Source organism: Phodopus roborovskii, unplaced genomic scaffold (genome assembly GCF_943737965.1).
Source record: "Phodopus roborovskii unplaced genomic scaffold, PHOROB, whole genome shotgun sequence".
NCBI classification, from domain to species: Eukaryota; Metazoa; Chordata; class Mammalia; order Rodentia; family Cricetidae; genus Phodopus; species Phodopus roborovskii.
Window position 1 is genome coordinate 24,992,186 of NW_026126407.1, and position 17,873 is coordinate 25,010,058.

Sequence of the window (17,873 nt, forward strand, 5' to 3'; positions counted from 1 at the left end):
ATCCTCACAGGGTTTTATTCATGAACAGATGTGTATGACTTGACGTTCCCCACATGATAGTCCAAAGTGAGCCCCTCAGCCTATGTTCCCTTCCTGTCTGTCTGGGTCTGGGTAGCTGGGGAGCGTCAGGCCCCACCCTGGACAAGTACCTGCTAGCAGCCTTCCAGAAGAGCATGGAGTGGGGCCAGCAAGCTGAGAGCCGAGCGTAGACCTGCTTCCTGTTCCAATGGGGCACAGGCTGGACTCTCTCCAGAGATGTCAGTGGGCCCCAACCTCACCTCATCCCAGGCCTTGGTTCACTGAGAACGAAGCACACACTGGTTGTGTGCAGGCACCAGGCACTGTGGTCAGTGTATTCATGTTACAACTTTCCTTCCTTTTCATAAAGCCCAGTGGGTAAGACGCTCTTACCAGCCCTTCTTGCAGACAAGGAGAACAAGGTTCCCAGAGGTCAAGTAGAAGACTCAAAGCAATACCTTTGGCCAAGGCATAGTGCTGGGACTGGGACCCTCAGAAGACGCAGCATTAGTTTCTGGTGGCCCAGTTGGAGGAAAGTCCCTGGCTGTCCTTCTCACTCTGTGACTTTGGGCAAATCCCTTTCTTCCTTCAGGACTTTATTTTCCTCCCCCTCCTTTAAAAAAAAAAAAAAAAAAGACAGCTTATTTTTCATCATGTATATGCATTTGTGTCTGAATGTAGGTTTGTGCTCATGAGTTCAGGTGACAGTAGGGGCCAGAAAAGGGTGTTGGGTCACCTATAGTCAGAGTTACACGTGCTTGTGAGCTACCAGCTACGAGAGCTACCTATTTCCCAAGCCCCATATTTTCCCGCTTGCTTCTGAAAGGAGGGGACGGACCATCTCCAAAGATTAGTTCCTTTTCTTCTTTCATGACTTTTCCTAGGTCCAGAACCTTCCATTTTCAGCAGAGAGCAATTGAGCTGAGTGTGTGCCCAGAACTGATCTCAGCACACACTTGGGAATCCCACCACCCTAAACAAGGAGCACAAAACCCTGGTCTTTGTGGAGCCCAGTGTCCAGTGGGTGAGGATAAGACCCTGAAGTGACACAGTGGCACGGGGTTAGGAGGCAACATGAAACGAAAAGCAGATGTCAAGAAGGAACAGACTTTGCAAGAGACTTAAGCCACAAAATCAAAGGTCTTGGGGCATCTCCCCACTTAATGTGTTTGCAGAGTTTTGGAAAAGGTAGCTCCAGAACAGCAGTAGCTCAGGGAATGGTGTGACGGCATCATCAGGTGGTTCCAAGACATACACCATCCTAAGGTGATTAGATCATAATCTAAGATTTATGGGAAATTTGGAAAAAAAATGTAACTGGTAAGAGATATGAAGATATGAATTGCTGTGTGTGTGTTTTTTTGTTTTTTTTTTTTTTTTTAAACAAGAAGTCTCATGTAGTGCTCCTGGGTGTGGGAGGCTTGGAGAGTGAGACAGGGAGGCCTGGGTGCCTCTACACTCTGTAAGCATGCTCACCTGTTGGGACCGGGTCCCGGGAAACAGCCCCAAAAGGCGGCACAGTGTGCTTTCTCCACAGGCTGCCTGCTCACCGTGGCTCTCTATGGGTCCTAAACTTTACATGTGGGCACGTGCATCAAGGTACTACCCCAGGGTGCATTTCTCTGCCTGTCATCCCCCAGGGAGACCCTGTGGCCACCTCATCCCTACCGTGCATCTTAACGGGTCGGCTTGGCGCCTATGCCGGCTGAGCCTGCTCTTGTTGGGACCTGCCCATTGCTGGTGCTGACCCAGGGGAACAGGAAGCGCCCTGCACAGCGGGGCAAGCAGAGCAGCCAGGGCGGGCTGCAAGCACCTGGCTGCCTGAGCTGAGGATCCGATACTGGGTTGAGGGCTCCTTCCTTCTGGCATTTCAACTTCAGAGACCACACCATCCTGTGAGAACAGGGACCCGAGTGATTTGGGCTCTTCTTCTGCTTGCGGGGCTGGAGTGCGTAGTCCTGTATGGCTTCTGCCTAGGGCTGCAGGACAGAATCAGGTAAGAATGGGAGCCAGGAGGGTGAGGAACACTGGCTTGGGGACCCCCAAGTGTGGGTGTCTGCCTCTGTCCGGTATCCTTTTGCTGAGGTGCTTGGGCTCTAGGCACCTCAACAAGGTCTTAAGTGGCAGACTGAGGTGGTGAAGCTCCCGAAGGGTGGGCTAGATTCTGCCCCTCTTTTGCCCCAGGCTTCCAGAACCCGGGTCAGGTGGACTTTTCCGTTCCCGCCTCCATCTCAAAATATTTCCTGAAGACTGTCAGGGAATCCTGTGCCCTGTTCACTGGGGACTCTGAGATGACTTGGCGCCCTCCTACTTTCCCCCTTGCCCTGGAAGTTTAACTATTCGGTGCCTTTGAAGAGCTAGATAACCTGAAAAACGAGTCTGTCCCGTCTTACCCAGGAATGCTCCACACATGGCCTACAGCCAGGGTGTTCCTGGGAATGGGGTTCCCAGGGGCAGACCCGACTTCAGCCCTCTCACTGGGCTCCCAAGTCGGCTTCTCCTGGTTCTTTGGCACGGACTCAGCTCTATGGGACACAGCAAGCCATTGGAGAGGACAGAGGATCCAGGAGGTTAGTTCAAGGAGAACCAGTTTCTTGGACTAGTTCAGATCTGACCATCCACCATGTGAGTTGGGGCAATCGGCACCCCCAGAATAGGATTTTTTTGGGATGTGGAGCTGGGGCAAGCCCCATCCCCAGAATGAAACTCTTTGCCCGTTTGATCATGAAGACAGAGCCCCTTTGAGGTCCATTTTGGCTATGACGTTCCCAGAGTCTAGGAGTTGCCTGTCTTCAGTAAAGCTCTGTCCATAGTGATTAAGGGTGGGCTGGTTTTCCTAGGCCTGGGACGGGGGAAGCAGCCCAGCCTGTGACTACAGAAGCTCCATTTCTTGATCCATGCAAGTCCCTGGACTCACCCTTCCCATTAATAATGGTCAATCTTGTTAAAACTTACTACATACTGGCTCCCTGATAAATCACTCACCTTCATTTTCCCCTTTAATTTACACAACATTGCTATGAGATAGAACCACCCACACACTGTTTTAAAAGACAGAGTTTCATGTTGCCTAGCCTGGTCTCAAACTGGCTATGTAAGAAGGATGATCTTGAATTTCTGATCCTCCTGCTTGTATCTCTTCAGTGCTGGGATTACAGGCATGCACCATCCCACACCTGAGTGTTAGTAGCAAATCCAGAGTCTCATGCATACTAGATAAGCACTCTACTTGACTTAGCCATATCTTCAACCCTAAATAATGCACTAACACATATACTAAATGTGTTGCTTTTAACTATGTGCATATGTATGTGTCTGTGTGGGTGCTTGCAAAGGCCAGAGGAAGATATCAGATTCCCCGGAGCTGGAGACAGATGAAACTGAACTGCCTAGTGTGGGTGCTGGGAGCCAAACTCATGTCCTCTGGAAGACCAATATTGTACTCTTAGCCACTGAGCCATCTTCTCCAGCCCCATCTAGATACTGATTTTATCCCTATGTCATGGAATAAGGAATCAAGGTCCACAGAGGTCAGGGACTTGCTGGAGGGCCTACCCATTTAGCAAATGAGGAGCTGGGATTGAGATGCAGATAGCCTGGCGCCAGGTCTGGGATTTTTTTATATTAGGTTTGGGATCTTGATGGCAGTGCTTTCCTGTTGTCCCTGTGTGCACAGATGTAGTACAGTTTGGCTCCGGCTCAGCACCAGTGGAGGGGTCTTACCAAGAGAAACTGCCAAGCTTAGATCCTTGGCTGAGTTGGAACAATTTTACCTTCACAAGGTATCCACAGAGGTTTTTTGGGGGTGCGGACCAATGAGTGATCAGAACTAGGAAATATCCACAGGAGACCCCTGAGAGGATATTTCCAGCTACCTCTGTTCAGGATAAGTCAGATGGAGGCTCTGTTCACAGCAATGGATGGGGAACAGGTGTAACTATGTTTTTTATTCTGCACCCTCCCTTGCACTGTTGAGGAAGAGGACCCAGGGGAATGAGAGGAAGAATAAAAGAGGGTAAACATGATCACATGCCTTATGTTTATGTATGAAAATGTCATAATCACATCAGTTATTAAGTACAATTAACATATGCTTTTTAAAAAGAAAGAACCATGGTGATAGGAGCTGTTTCCTCCCAGACTTGAACTCTTTTCCTCTTTTTATTTAGGAGCTTTTCACCATGACTCTTGTCCTGCTGGGTCTAGCCATTCTGTTGTTCCACCGTGTGGCCTGTGAAAAGCCTCTGGAAGAAACCATTCCTCCCTTGGCTTGGCGCTTCACACATTCCCTGTACAATGCCACCATCTATGAGAACTCTGCTCCCAAGACCTACGTGGAGAGTCCAGTGAAGATGGGCATGTATCTGGCGGATCCCCAGTGGTCAGTGAAGTACCGGATCATCTCTGGAGATGCAGCTGGAGTGTTCAAGACTGAGGAGTACGTGGTGGGCAATTTCTGCTTTCTTAGAATAAGGACCAAGAGCAGCAACACAGCGCTTCTCAACAGGGAGGTTCGAGACAGCTACATGCTCATAGTGCAAGCCTCAGACAAGAGCCTGGAGTATGAAGCGCTGACCCAAGTGGTGGTCCACATCCTGGACCAGAATGACCTGAAGCCCCTCTTCTCCCCGCCTTCCTACAGAGTCACCATCTCTGAGGACAGGCCCCTTAAGAGCCCCATATGCAAAGTGACTGCCACAGATGCCGATCTGGGTCAGAACTCTGAGTTCTATTATGCCTTTAATGCCAGGTCAGAGGTGTTTGCCATCCATCCCACCAGTGGGGTGGTCACTGTGGCTGGGAAGCTGAATGTCACATGGCTAGGGAAGTACGAGCTCCAGGTGCTGGCTGTGGACCGTATGCGGAAAATCTCAGAGGGCAATGGGTTTGGTAATTTGGCTACGTTGGTGATTTATGTGGAGCCTGTGCGCAGGAAGCCCCCAGCTATCACCTCTGTGGTCATGACTCCATCAGATGGTGATGAAGGTGCCATCTATGCCACTGTCACGGTGGATACAAATGGCTCTGGAGCTGAAGTAGATTCCCTGGAGGTGGTTGGTGGTGATCCCGGAAAGTACTTCAAAGCCCTCAAGTCCTATGCCCAAGACAACGAGTTCAACTTGGTAGCAGTCAGGGATATTAACTGGGCAGAACATCTTCATGGCTTCAACCTCAGTTTCCAGGCCTACAGTAGGAGCAGACCTCCTGCCCACTCCCCCATCAGGGCCTTCCATTTTCCACCCTCCAGGCTGACCAACCTCAGATTTGAGAAGGCTGTTTACAGAGTAAAGCTCAGTGAATTCTCCCCGCCTGGAAGTCGCGTGGCATTGGTAAAGGTCACTACTGCCCTCCCCGCTTTGCGTTATACTCTAAAGCCATCCTCTGGGAACACCGTATTTAAGCTCAATGCTCGAACAGGCCTGATCACTACCATGAAGCTTTTGGACTTCCATGACCGAAGCCAGTACCAGCTCCACGTGAAAACCTCCCTGGGCCTGGCCACCACCACCGTGATCATTGACATTGTGGACTGTAACAACCATGCCCCAGTCTTCAACAGGTCTTCCTACGAGGGTACCTTGGATGAGAACATCCCTCCTGGTACCAGTGTTCTGACTGTGACAGCCACAGACCAGGACCATGGGGACAATGGATGTGTCACCTATTCTATTGTTGGCCCCAAAGCTGTCCCATTCTCTATTGACCCTTACTTGGGGGTCATCTCCACCACTAAACCTATGGACTATGAACTCATGAAAAGAATATATACATTCCGGGTCCGGGCATCAGACTGGGGATCTCCTTTTCGCCAGGAGAAGGAGGTGTCTGTTTCTTTAAGGCTCAAGAATTTGAATGACAACCAGCCAATGTTTGAGGAAGTCAACTGTACTGTGTCCCTTCGTCAAGATGCACCAGTTGGGAGATCGATAATGGCTGTGTCTGCCATAGACATGGATGAACTTCAGAACCTAAGATATGAAATTGTGTCTGGCAATGAACAAGACTATTTCCATCTCAACCATTTCTCGGGGGTGATAACTCTCAAACGCTCTTTTATGAATGTCACTGCTGTTCGGCCCACCATCTATTCTCTGAAGATTACAGCCTCTGATGGCAATAACTATGCCTCCCCCACAACTCTGAAAGTCACTGTGGTGAAGGACCCTCACTCTGAGGTCCCTGTACAGTGTGATAAAACAGGAGTGCTGACCTATATCACAAAGACCATCCTCCAGTCCGCTGGACTTCAGAGCCAAGAGTTGGGTGAAGAGGAATTCACCTCCCTCAGCAATTATCAGATCAACCATCATGCTCCCCAGTTTGAGGACCACTTCCCCCAGGCCATTGACATTCTGGAACAGGTTCCCATCAACACACCCTTGGCCCACCTGGCAGCCACTGACCCAGATGCTGGCTTTCATGGCAGTCTGGTCTATGTGATTGCTGATGGCAATGAGGAAGGTTGTTTTGACATTGAGCTGAAGACAGGGCTGCTCACCGTGGCAGCAGCCTTGGACTATGAGACCACCAGCTTCTATGTCCTCAATGTGACTGTGTACGACCTAGGAATTCCCCAAAAGTCTGCCTGGAAGCTGCTGACTGTGACTGTGAAAGACTGGAATGATAACCCACCCAGGTTTCCTCCAGGTGGGTACCAGCTCACTATTCCCGAGGACACAGAAGTCGGAACCACGATTGCAGAGCTGAAGACAAAAGACGCTGACTCAGAAGACAACAGGAGGGTTCGCTATTCCCTGCTAACCCCCACAGAGAAGTTCTCTCTCCACCCACTCACTGGGGAACTGGTTGTCACAGGACACCTTGACCGGGAGTCAAAGCCTCGATACATACTCAAGGTAGAGGCCAGGGACCAGCCCATGAAGGGCCACCAGCTCTTCTCTGTCACCGACTTGATAGTCACATTAGAGGATACCAATGACAACGCTCCCCAGTGCATCACAGAGCACAGTAGGCTGAAGGTGCCAGAGGACCTGCCCCTTGGGACGGTCTTGACATTCCTAGATGCCTCTGACCCTGACCTGGGCCCTGCAGGTGAAGTGAGATATACCCTGGTGGATGATGTCCATGGAACCTTCCGGGTGGAGTTGATGACTGGAGCTCTGAGTCTGGAAAAAGAGTTGGACTTTGAGAGGCGGGCTGGTTATAATCTGAGCCTTTGGGTCAGTGACAGTGGGAGGCCTCTAGCCCGCAGGGCCCTCTGCCATGTAGAAGTGTTAGTCCTGGATGTAAATGAGAATCTCCACTCTCCCCACTTTTCGTCCTTCGTGTACCAGGGCCAGGTACAGGAGAACAGTCCTGCAGGGACCCAGGTGATGGTAGTCACGGCCCAGGATGAAGACGGTGGCTTGGATGGAGAACTCCAGTACTTCCTACGGGCTGGCACTGGCCTGGAAGCCTTCAGCATCAACCAAGACACAGGTACTAGAGTTAGGTACATGGGGTGCTAAGACCTGGAGAACAGTGGATTGGAGGGGAACACGGGGACAAGTAGGGATTCATCTTCTTTATCCTTAATATTTTAAATTTGTCTTTATGAGAATTTTTGCTGTAGATTTTTTAAAAATCTAGGCTCACACATATGTACACACATATGTGTAAAATACATATTACATGTATATAACTAACATACATATTCCATTTATTAAAGTATAGATGATGGTTATATAGTTCTGTTTTTATTTTTTTTTTGAGACTATAATTTAATAACATTTCCCCCTTCTGTTTCCTCCCTTCAAACTCTTCCATATACCTTTCCTTGCTTTTCTTCAAATCCATGGCCTCTTTTTAAAAAGCTAATTATTATTGCATGCATATATGTATGTGTACATACATGCATATTCCTAAATATAGTCCACATAATGCTACCTGTATGTGTGTTTTCAGGGTTGCCCATGTGTCACTGGACAACCAGCTGGTCTTCTCTTCCCTGAGGAAGAAGGCCACCCCTCCCATTCCCAGCCTTCCTAAGTTGCCTATAGTTTTGTGTGTAGAGGCATTGAGGCCTTCTCTCCATCTAGTTTGGAATGTATGTTCGTTGGTATCCTTGTTCAGATCACATTGGGTGGTGACATTGGTGAGACTCTGGGTATAGCTTCTGATATTACTAAGAAACTTATCTCACAGCAACCTCCATGACTGTCTGTCTTTTACAGTGTTCGCACACAATCTCCAACAAAGGTCTCTGAGCCTTAGGTACAGGCTCCACAACTCTGTGTTTTGATTGGTTGTGGCTTTCTGTAATGGTCTCCATCTGTTGCAAAGAGAAGCTTCCTTGATGAGGGAAGAAGGCTATACATATCTGTGGATAAAAGGACAAATGCATGGATTGTTGTTAGGGATTATATTGGATTAGTAAATTAGCGGTTGTAGAGTCTCCTCCAGTATCCATGATTTACTAGTCATGAACAGTCAGCTAGGTTTCCAGTGCTAAGCATGGTCTCTCTCTTGTTGAGCAAGTCTTAAGCCCAATTAGAGAGCTGTTGGTTACCACCAAGGTATGCTTGCCCCTACTAAGGTTATTGTGCTATGTTTGCTGCTGTGGTTCATAGGCATCATAGCTAGTTAGGACTGTTGGTTGCCCCCTTCCTTTGGAAGCTTGCATGGTGCCTTCTGGTGCTATGAATGCTAGCCCTCAGGGAGGGGGCTCTCAGGTCAGTTTCAGCTCAGGGGCCTTTGGCCCTGTTTTGGAAGTGCATGGTATCTTCAGTAATGGGGACTCACATTCCACCCATTGGAGAGAAACCAACAGCAACAGCAATAGAGTGTGTGTTTTGAGAATCTCTTGGACAGCTCTGACCAAAAACTTGTCTGGTGTTGGGGTTTTGGTTTAGATGGTCTTTGGCTCTTTGAGGGAGCACTGTCAGCCCAGATAACAAAGGTTCATTAAAAGTCTACATGAATATTTATACACAGAATTGCGAGTATTATAGGTGTTTGGATATTTTGTTTGATTTTTTGGTAAGTGATTTTTTTTGGTTAATAGTGTGATTCCTTATGGCTTTTTCAGACATCATTATTTGTTATTTTATTCACTTCCCTGTTTCTTCTGGATTAATCTCCCTCCCCCTTCCCCAAAGCTCCCCCTTTCCACTTCCTCAGATCACTTGTTCCCTGCTATTCCCCTTTGCTCTCTTCCCACCTTCTTCGGTATTTATGCCCTCCCCTCACCCCAGAAAGCCTCCCTTTCCCATTCCCTGGATCAGATCATGTGTACCCTGCTGCTCCCCACTCTATTGCTCACCAAGCCCCATATCCTCGCAATGATCTGGTTTCGCTTTCATGGTTTCTGTGCTTACTACAGGCTATGTACTCACATATAAAGATTTGGATCTAAGAGCCTACGATAAGAAAGAATGTGTGAGATTTGTCTTTCTGGGTCTGTGTTACATCACTCAATATGATCTCTTTTAGTTCCATCCATTTACTTGCAAAGTCCATGATTTAATTTTTCTTTAAAGCTGAAAAGTTTTCCATAGTGTATATGTACCACATTCTCATTATCCATTCAACAGTCAAAGGACATTTAGGCTGTTTCTGTCTCCTAGCTATTGTAAATAGAGCAGCAATAAACATAGCTGAGCAAGTATCTGTGGAATAGGATGTGGCCTATGCCAAGAGTCATATATCTGAGTCATAGAGTAAATTTATTCTGGCTTTTTGAGAATTCACCATATTGATTTCCATAGTGGCTGCACCAGTTTGCAATGCCACCAACAGTGAGTGAGGGCTCCCTATTCTCTACATCACCTCCGGCATTTGTTGTCACTTGTTCCACTCATCCTTGTCATTTGGGCTGGTGGAAGATGAAAACGCGAAGTTGTTTTGATTAGCATATCCCTAATTGCTAGGGATGATGAATATTATTTGAGCTATTCTTAATCTTCTTGTTCACCTTCCTGTCCATCTTCTCTTTGTTTATTTATTTATTTTTTAGTTGTTTCTATATTCTGGGTATTAATCCTCTGTCAGATGTACATCTGGCAAAGATTCTCTCCCATTCTGTGGACTTCCTCTTCACCTGGCTGATTGTTTCTTCAGCTGTGCAAAATCTTTGTAGTTTTATGAAGTCCTACTTGTTAGTTGTTGCCTTAATTCTGGAAGACCTATCCTAACCTGTATCCTGTAAGTACTGCCTATGTTTTCTTCTGACAGTTTCAGAGTTTCAGGTTTCAAATTTAGGTCCTTGGAGTTAGTTTTTGTGCAGGGTAATAGATACAGGTGTAATTTCATCTCCCTCCCACCAGTTTTCCCAGTACCATCCGTTGATGATGATTTCTTTTCTCTAGCATATGTTTTGGGCATTTTTTGTCAAATATTAAATATCTGAAGTTACATGTATTCATAGTTGCTTCTTTGATGTTGTTTCCTTGGCTTTCACTACTATTATGGTTCTGTAATATATCTTAAGGTCTGGAATCATAGTTTCTTTCCAGGGTGAAAGAAGGTAGTTGTGGAAAGAGTATTCCATTTAGTAGACTCTAGACCCGGCTCTCTCAATCTTTTTTCCCTCCCCCTCCTTCTCTTCCTTCTCTTCCCCTTACCCTTCTCCTCCTTCTCTCTCCATGGTTTTTTCATAACCCTGGCTGATCTGGAACTCTCTAGGTAGACTAGGCTGGTGCTAATCTCACAAAGATTTATCTGCCTCTGCTTCCCAAGTGCTGAGATATTAATGGTGCATACCATACCTAGCCCCGGCTCTTCCTCTTCCTTGCTATATAATCTTGATCAAATTTATGTTCCCTATCTGGGCCTCAATTCCCCCACTTATCACCTCTGGCCTGATCTGCTCTGACTGTGAGTCTAAACCCTGCCCCCTCATGCAGACCCTGTCAGCTGAGAGTGACCAGTGAGAACTTAAGGTACAGGCTTCTTGTGCCCACTGTTAGAACCTCATGTTCTAGAACAGGGCTGGCCCTCATAGGCAGTTTGTAGAGTGAATGAACTTAAGAATGGAGCTAAGCCCCTAAAACCATGATGAAATAGAGGGAAGAAGTGTATCCCTCAAACCTCTAACCTTTATTGTGAGGCTCTTGTAGGATTGCAGGACTGTTGGGATCAGGTTAAGGCCAACTGTAGAACATCCCACTTACCGAATATGAGGCGACTAGCTGGAATTTGGATGAAGGAGTTGGGAGAAGCTGATAAACACCCACTGTCTCTGGAAGCCTTGTATATGTCTGCATGCCAGAAACAAGGGGCTGTTTTAGTAGAGAAAGGTTGAGAGGTTCTACATCAATTCTCTCACCCCCCATGTCCAATTGAACATCTCCCACCTCATTCTCTTTCACCGGGTTGTCTGTGAACATCCTCTCCATATTACCCATCAGAGGATGTTGGGTAGGGTGATTTTTCTTTTTTATTCAGTGTGTGTGTGTGTGTGTGTGTGTGTGTGTGTGTGTGTATGTATGTATCTGTGTATGCATATCTGTATGCATATACATGTGTGTGTGTGAATTGTATATACATTTGTGAATGTGCCCATAGACATGTGGGCAGGCACATAGAGGCCAGAGGTTAATGTTAGGCTTCATCCTCCATTGATCTTCACTTAACTGTTTGAGGCAGTCTGTTATTGAACCTGAAGGCTCACTAATTCTAGATTGGTAGACAACAAGCCCCATACTCTTCTGCCTCTATCATCTCTTCTCCTCATTGCTGGGGTTATAGGCACACACCACCATACCCAGCTCTTATGTGGGTGTTGGAGATCTGAACTCAGATCCTCATACTTGTACAGCAGGTATTTCACAGAACCATCTCCCCAGCCAGAGTGGGGTGGTTTCTAAAGCCTCTCTGAGATCTGAGTATATTGGGTTTTGTCACTTGCTATCTCCAGGAATGCTCGAGACTCTAGTACCTCTGGACCGAGAATTCACACCCTACTACTGGTTGACAGTACTGGCTGTGGACAGGGGCTCTGTTCCCCTCTCTGCTGTCACTGAAGTCTACATTGAGGTTATGGACATCAATGACAACATACCCTGCATGTCTCGACCGGTGTTCTACCCCTCTGTCCAAGAAGATGCTCCCTTGGGTACCTCTGTGCTTCAGCTGGAGGGCTGGGACCCAGACTCCAGCTCTCAAGGGAAGCTGACCTTCAACCTTACCAGTGGGAACCACATGGGGTACTTCGTCATTCATCCATTCACAGGTGAGGCCTGGAAAGCTGGAGGGACAGGGATATATAAATCTACAAGGTGGTTCTTTGGAGTGTTCCTGAGGCAGCATCAGCATCACCTGTAGACAGGTGGAAAATTCCAATTCTCAGGACCCTCCCTAGACCTGCCAAATCCATATTCTGAGGGCAGACTCCAGAAATATATGTTTTAACAACACAAGTATAGCATTCTTACAAGTGCCAAAGTTGATATACTTTCAACAATGCCTATCTCCACAAGAAATTGAGAATTTGCTGAAATCTTTCTTGCCTTGGGATCCAACAGGTGATCCATAAGTCAAGCTTCAGGTCTTCAAATTCTCTCAAACTGACCCTTCCCCCAAGTCACAGCCATGGCCAAAGCTGTCATTAGCTTTAGTTCCATTTTCTTTCCATTGCCATGATAAGAACAATATGAACAGAAGCATCTTAGGTGAGGAAAGGGTTTATTCGATAAATATATCTTATTGGCTTATACTCCCAGATGTAGTCTGTCACTGAGGGAAGTCAGGTAGGTACTCAAGGCAGGAACCATGGATGAATGCTGCCTACTGGCTGGCTCACAGGCTCATGCTTTCTTATGCAGGACTGCCTTTCTAGGGAATGGCGCTACCTGCAGTGAGCTGGACCTTCGTGCATCAATTAACTGTCAACCCAACCCTCCTCAGACATGCACACAGGCCAATTTGATTTAGGCAGTTCTCCAGTTGATGCTTTTCTTTCAAATGACTCTAGGCTGCATTGAGTCAATGACTAAAGATAACTCTAACAGCCTTTAGTGCAGACAAGGCTAAGATCTGCCCATGAAACAGTACCATTGTGATCCCACCTACACCCCATCAGCCTTCTCACAGGCCAAGGAAGAGTGTTCAGAGGAATCCAGGGTCACCCCATTGCCGCAGTGGGCCAGGGAGAGCCCTCCAAAGATATTTGGTTTGACTCATACAAACTTTAAGCACACATTTGCCAAGTTGTAGTCCACATTGGCAAATTCCACAGAACATTCCAGATCTCTGGATGCTCCTCAATGAAAGCATGCTCTGACAAAATCCTCCCCACGTTCCCAGAGGGCCATAGTATACCAGAGGCTGAAAGCAGATCATGTGTACATTCTTTGGTCCCCATAGTCCTCTCCTCCGCCCCTGTTGTCTTAGTCCCAGCCTACCTCTTCCAGTTATGTTACCTGCTACTCTTGTTCCGCAGAGTTTGAGAGTTGCTACGGGGCTTATTGTAAGACAGGCTGACTTTTCCACGTGATCCCATCTTTCCTATCCCACAATGTGCTCTTGCCCCAGAAGGACAGACTGTAGAGGGGAAAGGGGGATTGCTTATAGGTTTTCCCAGGGGCCCTGAGGCAAGCAGTAGGTAGGGAATGCCAAGAGTCTTTGACACTGAAGATTGGTGAGAGCCTTTTGGGTTAACCATTGACCTCAGGCTTCAGCTACATCCTCTCTCTCTGAGCTAAGGGAACTTTTATTTTAGAAAAGAGGTCTAAGCAAGTTCAGCCCTCGGGCTCACCCCATGTCCCCAATGTCCTGCCCCCACACCTCTACTCCACACTTCTCTTTTCAGAAGAACAAGGAGATCCCTCACCTAAGGCATTAACTCCTCAGCTTCTCTCAATCCTTTTCTATTTACTGTCAACAGTCCTCTGGCAGCAGGCCTGGCAAGATGCCCTTGCAGGCAGAAGCCCTCCCGGATTTCCTGCAGCCAGGCAGAAGAAATCACGACTATCATGAAGTCTCCCTTTTAACATGATAATTGTACCTGCCATCAGCCCCTAGCCCACCTTCTTCACATAAGCTGTCATATCATCCACGCCTCCACCACAGAAGCCTGGACAGTTTCTCTGTGCCCTTGAAATGAAGTCAGAGTCCCCTGTGTTCCACAAACTGGTACCTAAACTGGCCCCACTGACCTCTCTGGCTTCACCTTACCCCTCCCACAGCACCTCTTTTGGTTGTAGCCACACAGCTCTCATTTTAAAGAGAATAAGATCATTTATTCTGGAGCCATTCTGAGTGGCCATGGCCTGAGAGCATAGATTTAGGTTGCCCAACCAAAATCCACATTCCAATGCAAATGCAGTTTCACAGGTTTTTGTTTTTTTTTTTTTATAGTTTTACAGAATAAAGACAGCCATAAATCTAGGCAACTATAAACTATATTGGCGGGTACACCAAAGAGGCAGATACATCGAGATGGGGAAGCTTTTATAGACACAAGATGCTGTTTGACGACATTCTTAGCTCCTGGAGTGGTGGAAGCTAGTGTTCTGCTAAGTTAATAGCTTCTAAGAGGTTTTTATTTATCATCACAAGGTGTTATAGTTCAGCTACAGAGTGAGACAAGAAATGGCTGTTCTAGAAGCTAAAACCTGTCCCAGATAAAGTAATTCACCTGTGAACCTACATGATTCCAATCTTCCCACAGGACTGAAATTCCAATTGGTCGATCAGTCTCTGCAAACCGACTCCTTCCAGGAGATTTTTGTTGTTGTTGTTGTTAATACCCAGACACAGCTTCCTCAGGAATTTTCATTTGTAGCTGCTTTGGACCATAGAGGCTCTTAACATGGGGGTTAGCACATGCTACTGCCCCAGTCAGAAGTCATTATCCCCTCTCCTACTGAATAGCCTTGGTTGGCCTGAAACTTGCTAAATAGACCAATCTGGCCTTGAACTCACAGAGATCTGCCTGTCTGGCATTAAAAACTTGACTACATGTCCAGTTCCCCTCTCTTTTTGTCTGTGTGGCATCTAGTCTCCCACAGAATCCAGCCAGCTGTATTCCTAACATTGTAACACACTGTAAGACCCTCAGAATGAGGAGTCTTCCAGGTTCGGTCGATACCCCAAGAACTCAATGTCCAGTCCAGTTGTTGCAAAACGCAAGAGGCTTTAATGAACAGGAAACGTTTGTGCAAACGGGCTCCTCCAGCATGCAGGCTAGGGAGAAGCCCCCTCCCCTGGGCCCAGGTGGTTTTAAAGGCAACCCCACAAGCTTAGGGAGGGGGTGGGACCCTCTGTCCATTGAGTACATGACCCTTGGAGGCCGGATGGTCTCGCTATTAGGGTCAGCAGACCTTAGGCCTCAGGTGTGCTAATTAATCTTGTCTGGGCAAACCAGAGTTACAGCTATCTCTTGACCCTATTTACCACCTGTTGACTCACAGGAAAGGAGGGGCAGTGTGAATTCTTCTTATCTCAGGGCCTTGTGAGAGGAAGCTAGCAAATTGGTTTCCAGGTTAGTCCATCATTAACATTACTTTTTAGGTCTTTCAACACCTGCTAGTGTTGCCAATGTACCACAAGGCCCCTGTATTCATTCAAGTAACTGTTCACTAACTTTCCATGTCCATTAGACTTCCACAGATCCCTAAAAAGGAAAGCTGACTGCTTTTGCCTGCCTTAGTGTTTTCAGTCCTGGCAGTACCATAGAGTACAGTAGAAAGTCAATTAGTAATTGTTAAATGGATGAAAGAGTTCTTGTTTGTGTCCATACACTTATCCAGAGAGGTTGCCCCCATGAGGCCTTAAAGCTATAGAGAGTTGTAAAGAGAAATGTGATTTTGTTCTAGACCTTGGGGAAGTCAGCCCATCGGGACCATGAACATTTACAGATAAATATTGTAGGAACGGCACAAAAGAGTAAAGTGTATGCAGGTAGATAGGTTCCCTGGCTGCTCAAGGGAGGGAAAAATCTGCTGGGTGTAGCCAAACAGTAGAGGGGGTGGTGATAAGCAGCAGTCTCGGAGGGCACCAGGGCAGTGAGGGTGGCCTGAGAACCTCCAGGTGGGAGGAAGATGAGGATAGAGGTCATGGTCTGAAGATATCCGAAAGTTTCTGGACTGCTGTCTCAGACCATTGCATGAACTGAGAACTGAGTGGTTCTGGTGGCTAAGAAATCCAGGAGCATGGCGCTGGCATCTTGTGGGGGCATCTTGCTTCTTGATGCCCTAGTGGAGGGCATCATCTTGCAAAGCAGAGTGAGTGTGTTAGGTCAAGTCTTGCCTCTTTCTAAAGAGCCACTAATACCCTATGGGGAGTCCACTCTCATGACCTCACCTAACCCCAGTTACCTCCTGAAAGCCCATCTACAAATCCCATTCAGCTATGGATAGGGACTGGGTGTGGTATCACATGCCTATAATCCCAGCATTCAGGAGTCTGAGGCAGGACCCATCACTCCTGCCTCATGGTGAAAATGGACTTAGGTGGGAACGTAAGCAAATTTCCTGTTCATGTCCGCCACGTCATCACAATCTCTTCCATTTTCCCAGAGCTCTAAAAGTTTCCAAAAAGCCAGGACCCCCACCTGAGAGTTGTGTGTGGTATTGAGCCTAACCTAGTAAAAAAGACCCTAGGAGCCCTTTGTTCATATTACTCTCCATCCATCCCTTTCCAGGTGTCCTGTCCACTGCCAGACAGCTAGACCGAGAGAACAAAGATGAGCATGTCCTGGAGGTAAGTGGTGCTGAAGCTAGGCACTGCCTTTGGAAGCCCCAGGAGACTGAGGAGCGGTAGGCAGCCAGCTGCATGGCTCCAGGGCTGTGGCTGTGGCTGGGGTGTGAGGCTGAGGTGGGACAGGATGATCTATTTCAGTTGAGTCTTTCTGTGGCTGGCGGTAAGGATGCTTAGGTCTTCACTAGCTCTTCAGTACTGAGGAGGGAAGGCATCTGAAACCATATCCACTCAGGGCAGGAAGTCTCTGTTAACTAGCAATGCCTGAAGGGAGTGCTGGGAGTGGGAGTGTGTGCTTGTCAGGTCTAGTTTCTAGCCCATCCCTCCTGGCTTGGGGAGAACAAACCACTCAATGGTCCTTCACTATGATCGATGTGGGGCCAGGATAAAAGTCTTTTGTCTCCTGGATCTGTGCTGGATTTGCCATGGACATAGCTAGAACTGATGTAGCAAAAGAAACATCTGATATTTTTCTCACAGATGACAACTTTACCAGCATTGCTGGATCAGTTATTTGGGGACAAAATGTCTATGACTGTATCTCAAGATTCCTTCAGTTCCAGCTTCCTGTTAAGGTAGTAGCAGTGACTATTGCTTTCACAGGCACTTGCATTACTCAAGATTCACCACTTAAGGTGGTACAGATGCTGTGGGTAAATCTCATCATGGACAGGCTGGCACCCCAGATGGGACATGAACCCACAATCCCTGGCTTAGGAAACCAAACCTTATCCATTAGGCAACTGCATAGATGTTTTATTGTGTGTATTCTGTTTATCTGGGTTTCCATCTCTACCAAAAAGAAAAGTCCCTAATATTCTATTCATGTTTTTCCACCCGTCTGGGAAGCTAAGAGGCAAAGATGGCTTTGGCTTGCTCCTCTTTCTCTCTGATCTCTCAGCATTTTCCTCTATATCTGACTCTGGGTTTTTATTATTTAGACCAATTAAGAACTCCATTTACAGATAGATCTGTGTTTTTCCTAGTGTGTCTTTAAGATCACCTGAGTACCTAGTACAAGGTGCCTACAGAGCTCTAGACAGGAATAAATTAGTAGAGGTTACAAATCTAGTTATTTCCCCTCCTGAGCAGCCCATGACCCACATGTAGGCATGTCTTCTGGCCTTAAGGCCACCCGGAGGGCAGAATGCATATTCCTTAACAGGTTGGCGGTTATATTTGCTTTTCGATACTACAGGCTCTGAGATTCTCTT

The 17,873-nt window shown here is 47.2% G+C and overlaps 1 protein-coding gene across 1 annotated transcript in view; it reads left to right on the top strand.

The window, feature by feature from the left end:
* The first annotated feature begins 1,965 nt into the window (after positions 1–1,965).
* Positions 1,966–17,873, top strand: part of Fat2 (FAT atypical cadherin 2) — a 60,598-nt gene continuing 44,690 nt past the window's right edge. Inside the window, exons 1-4 of the mRNA XM_051180646.1 lie at positions 1,966–2,014; positions 4,188–7,458; positions 11,876–12,190; positions 16,604–16,662. Coding sequence (XP_051036603.1) covers positions 4,200–7,458; positions 11,876–12,190; positions 16,604–16,662 — 3,633 coding nt within the window. The 5' untranslated portion in view covers positions 1,966–2,014; positions 4,188–4,199. The remainder of the gene's footprint in view (positions 2,015–4,187; positions 7,459–11,875; positions 12,191–16,603; positions 16,663–17,873) is intronic.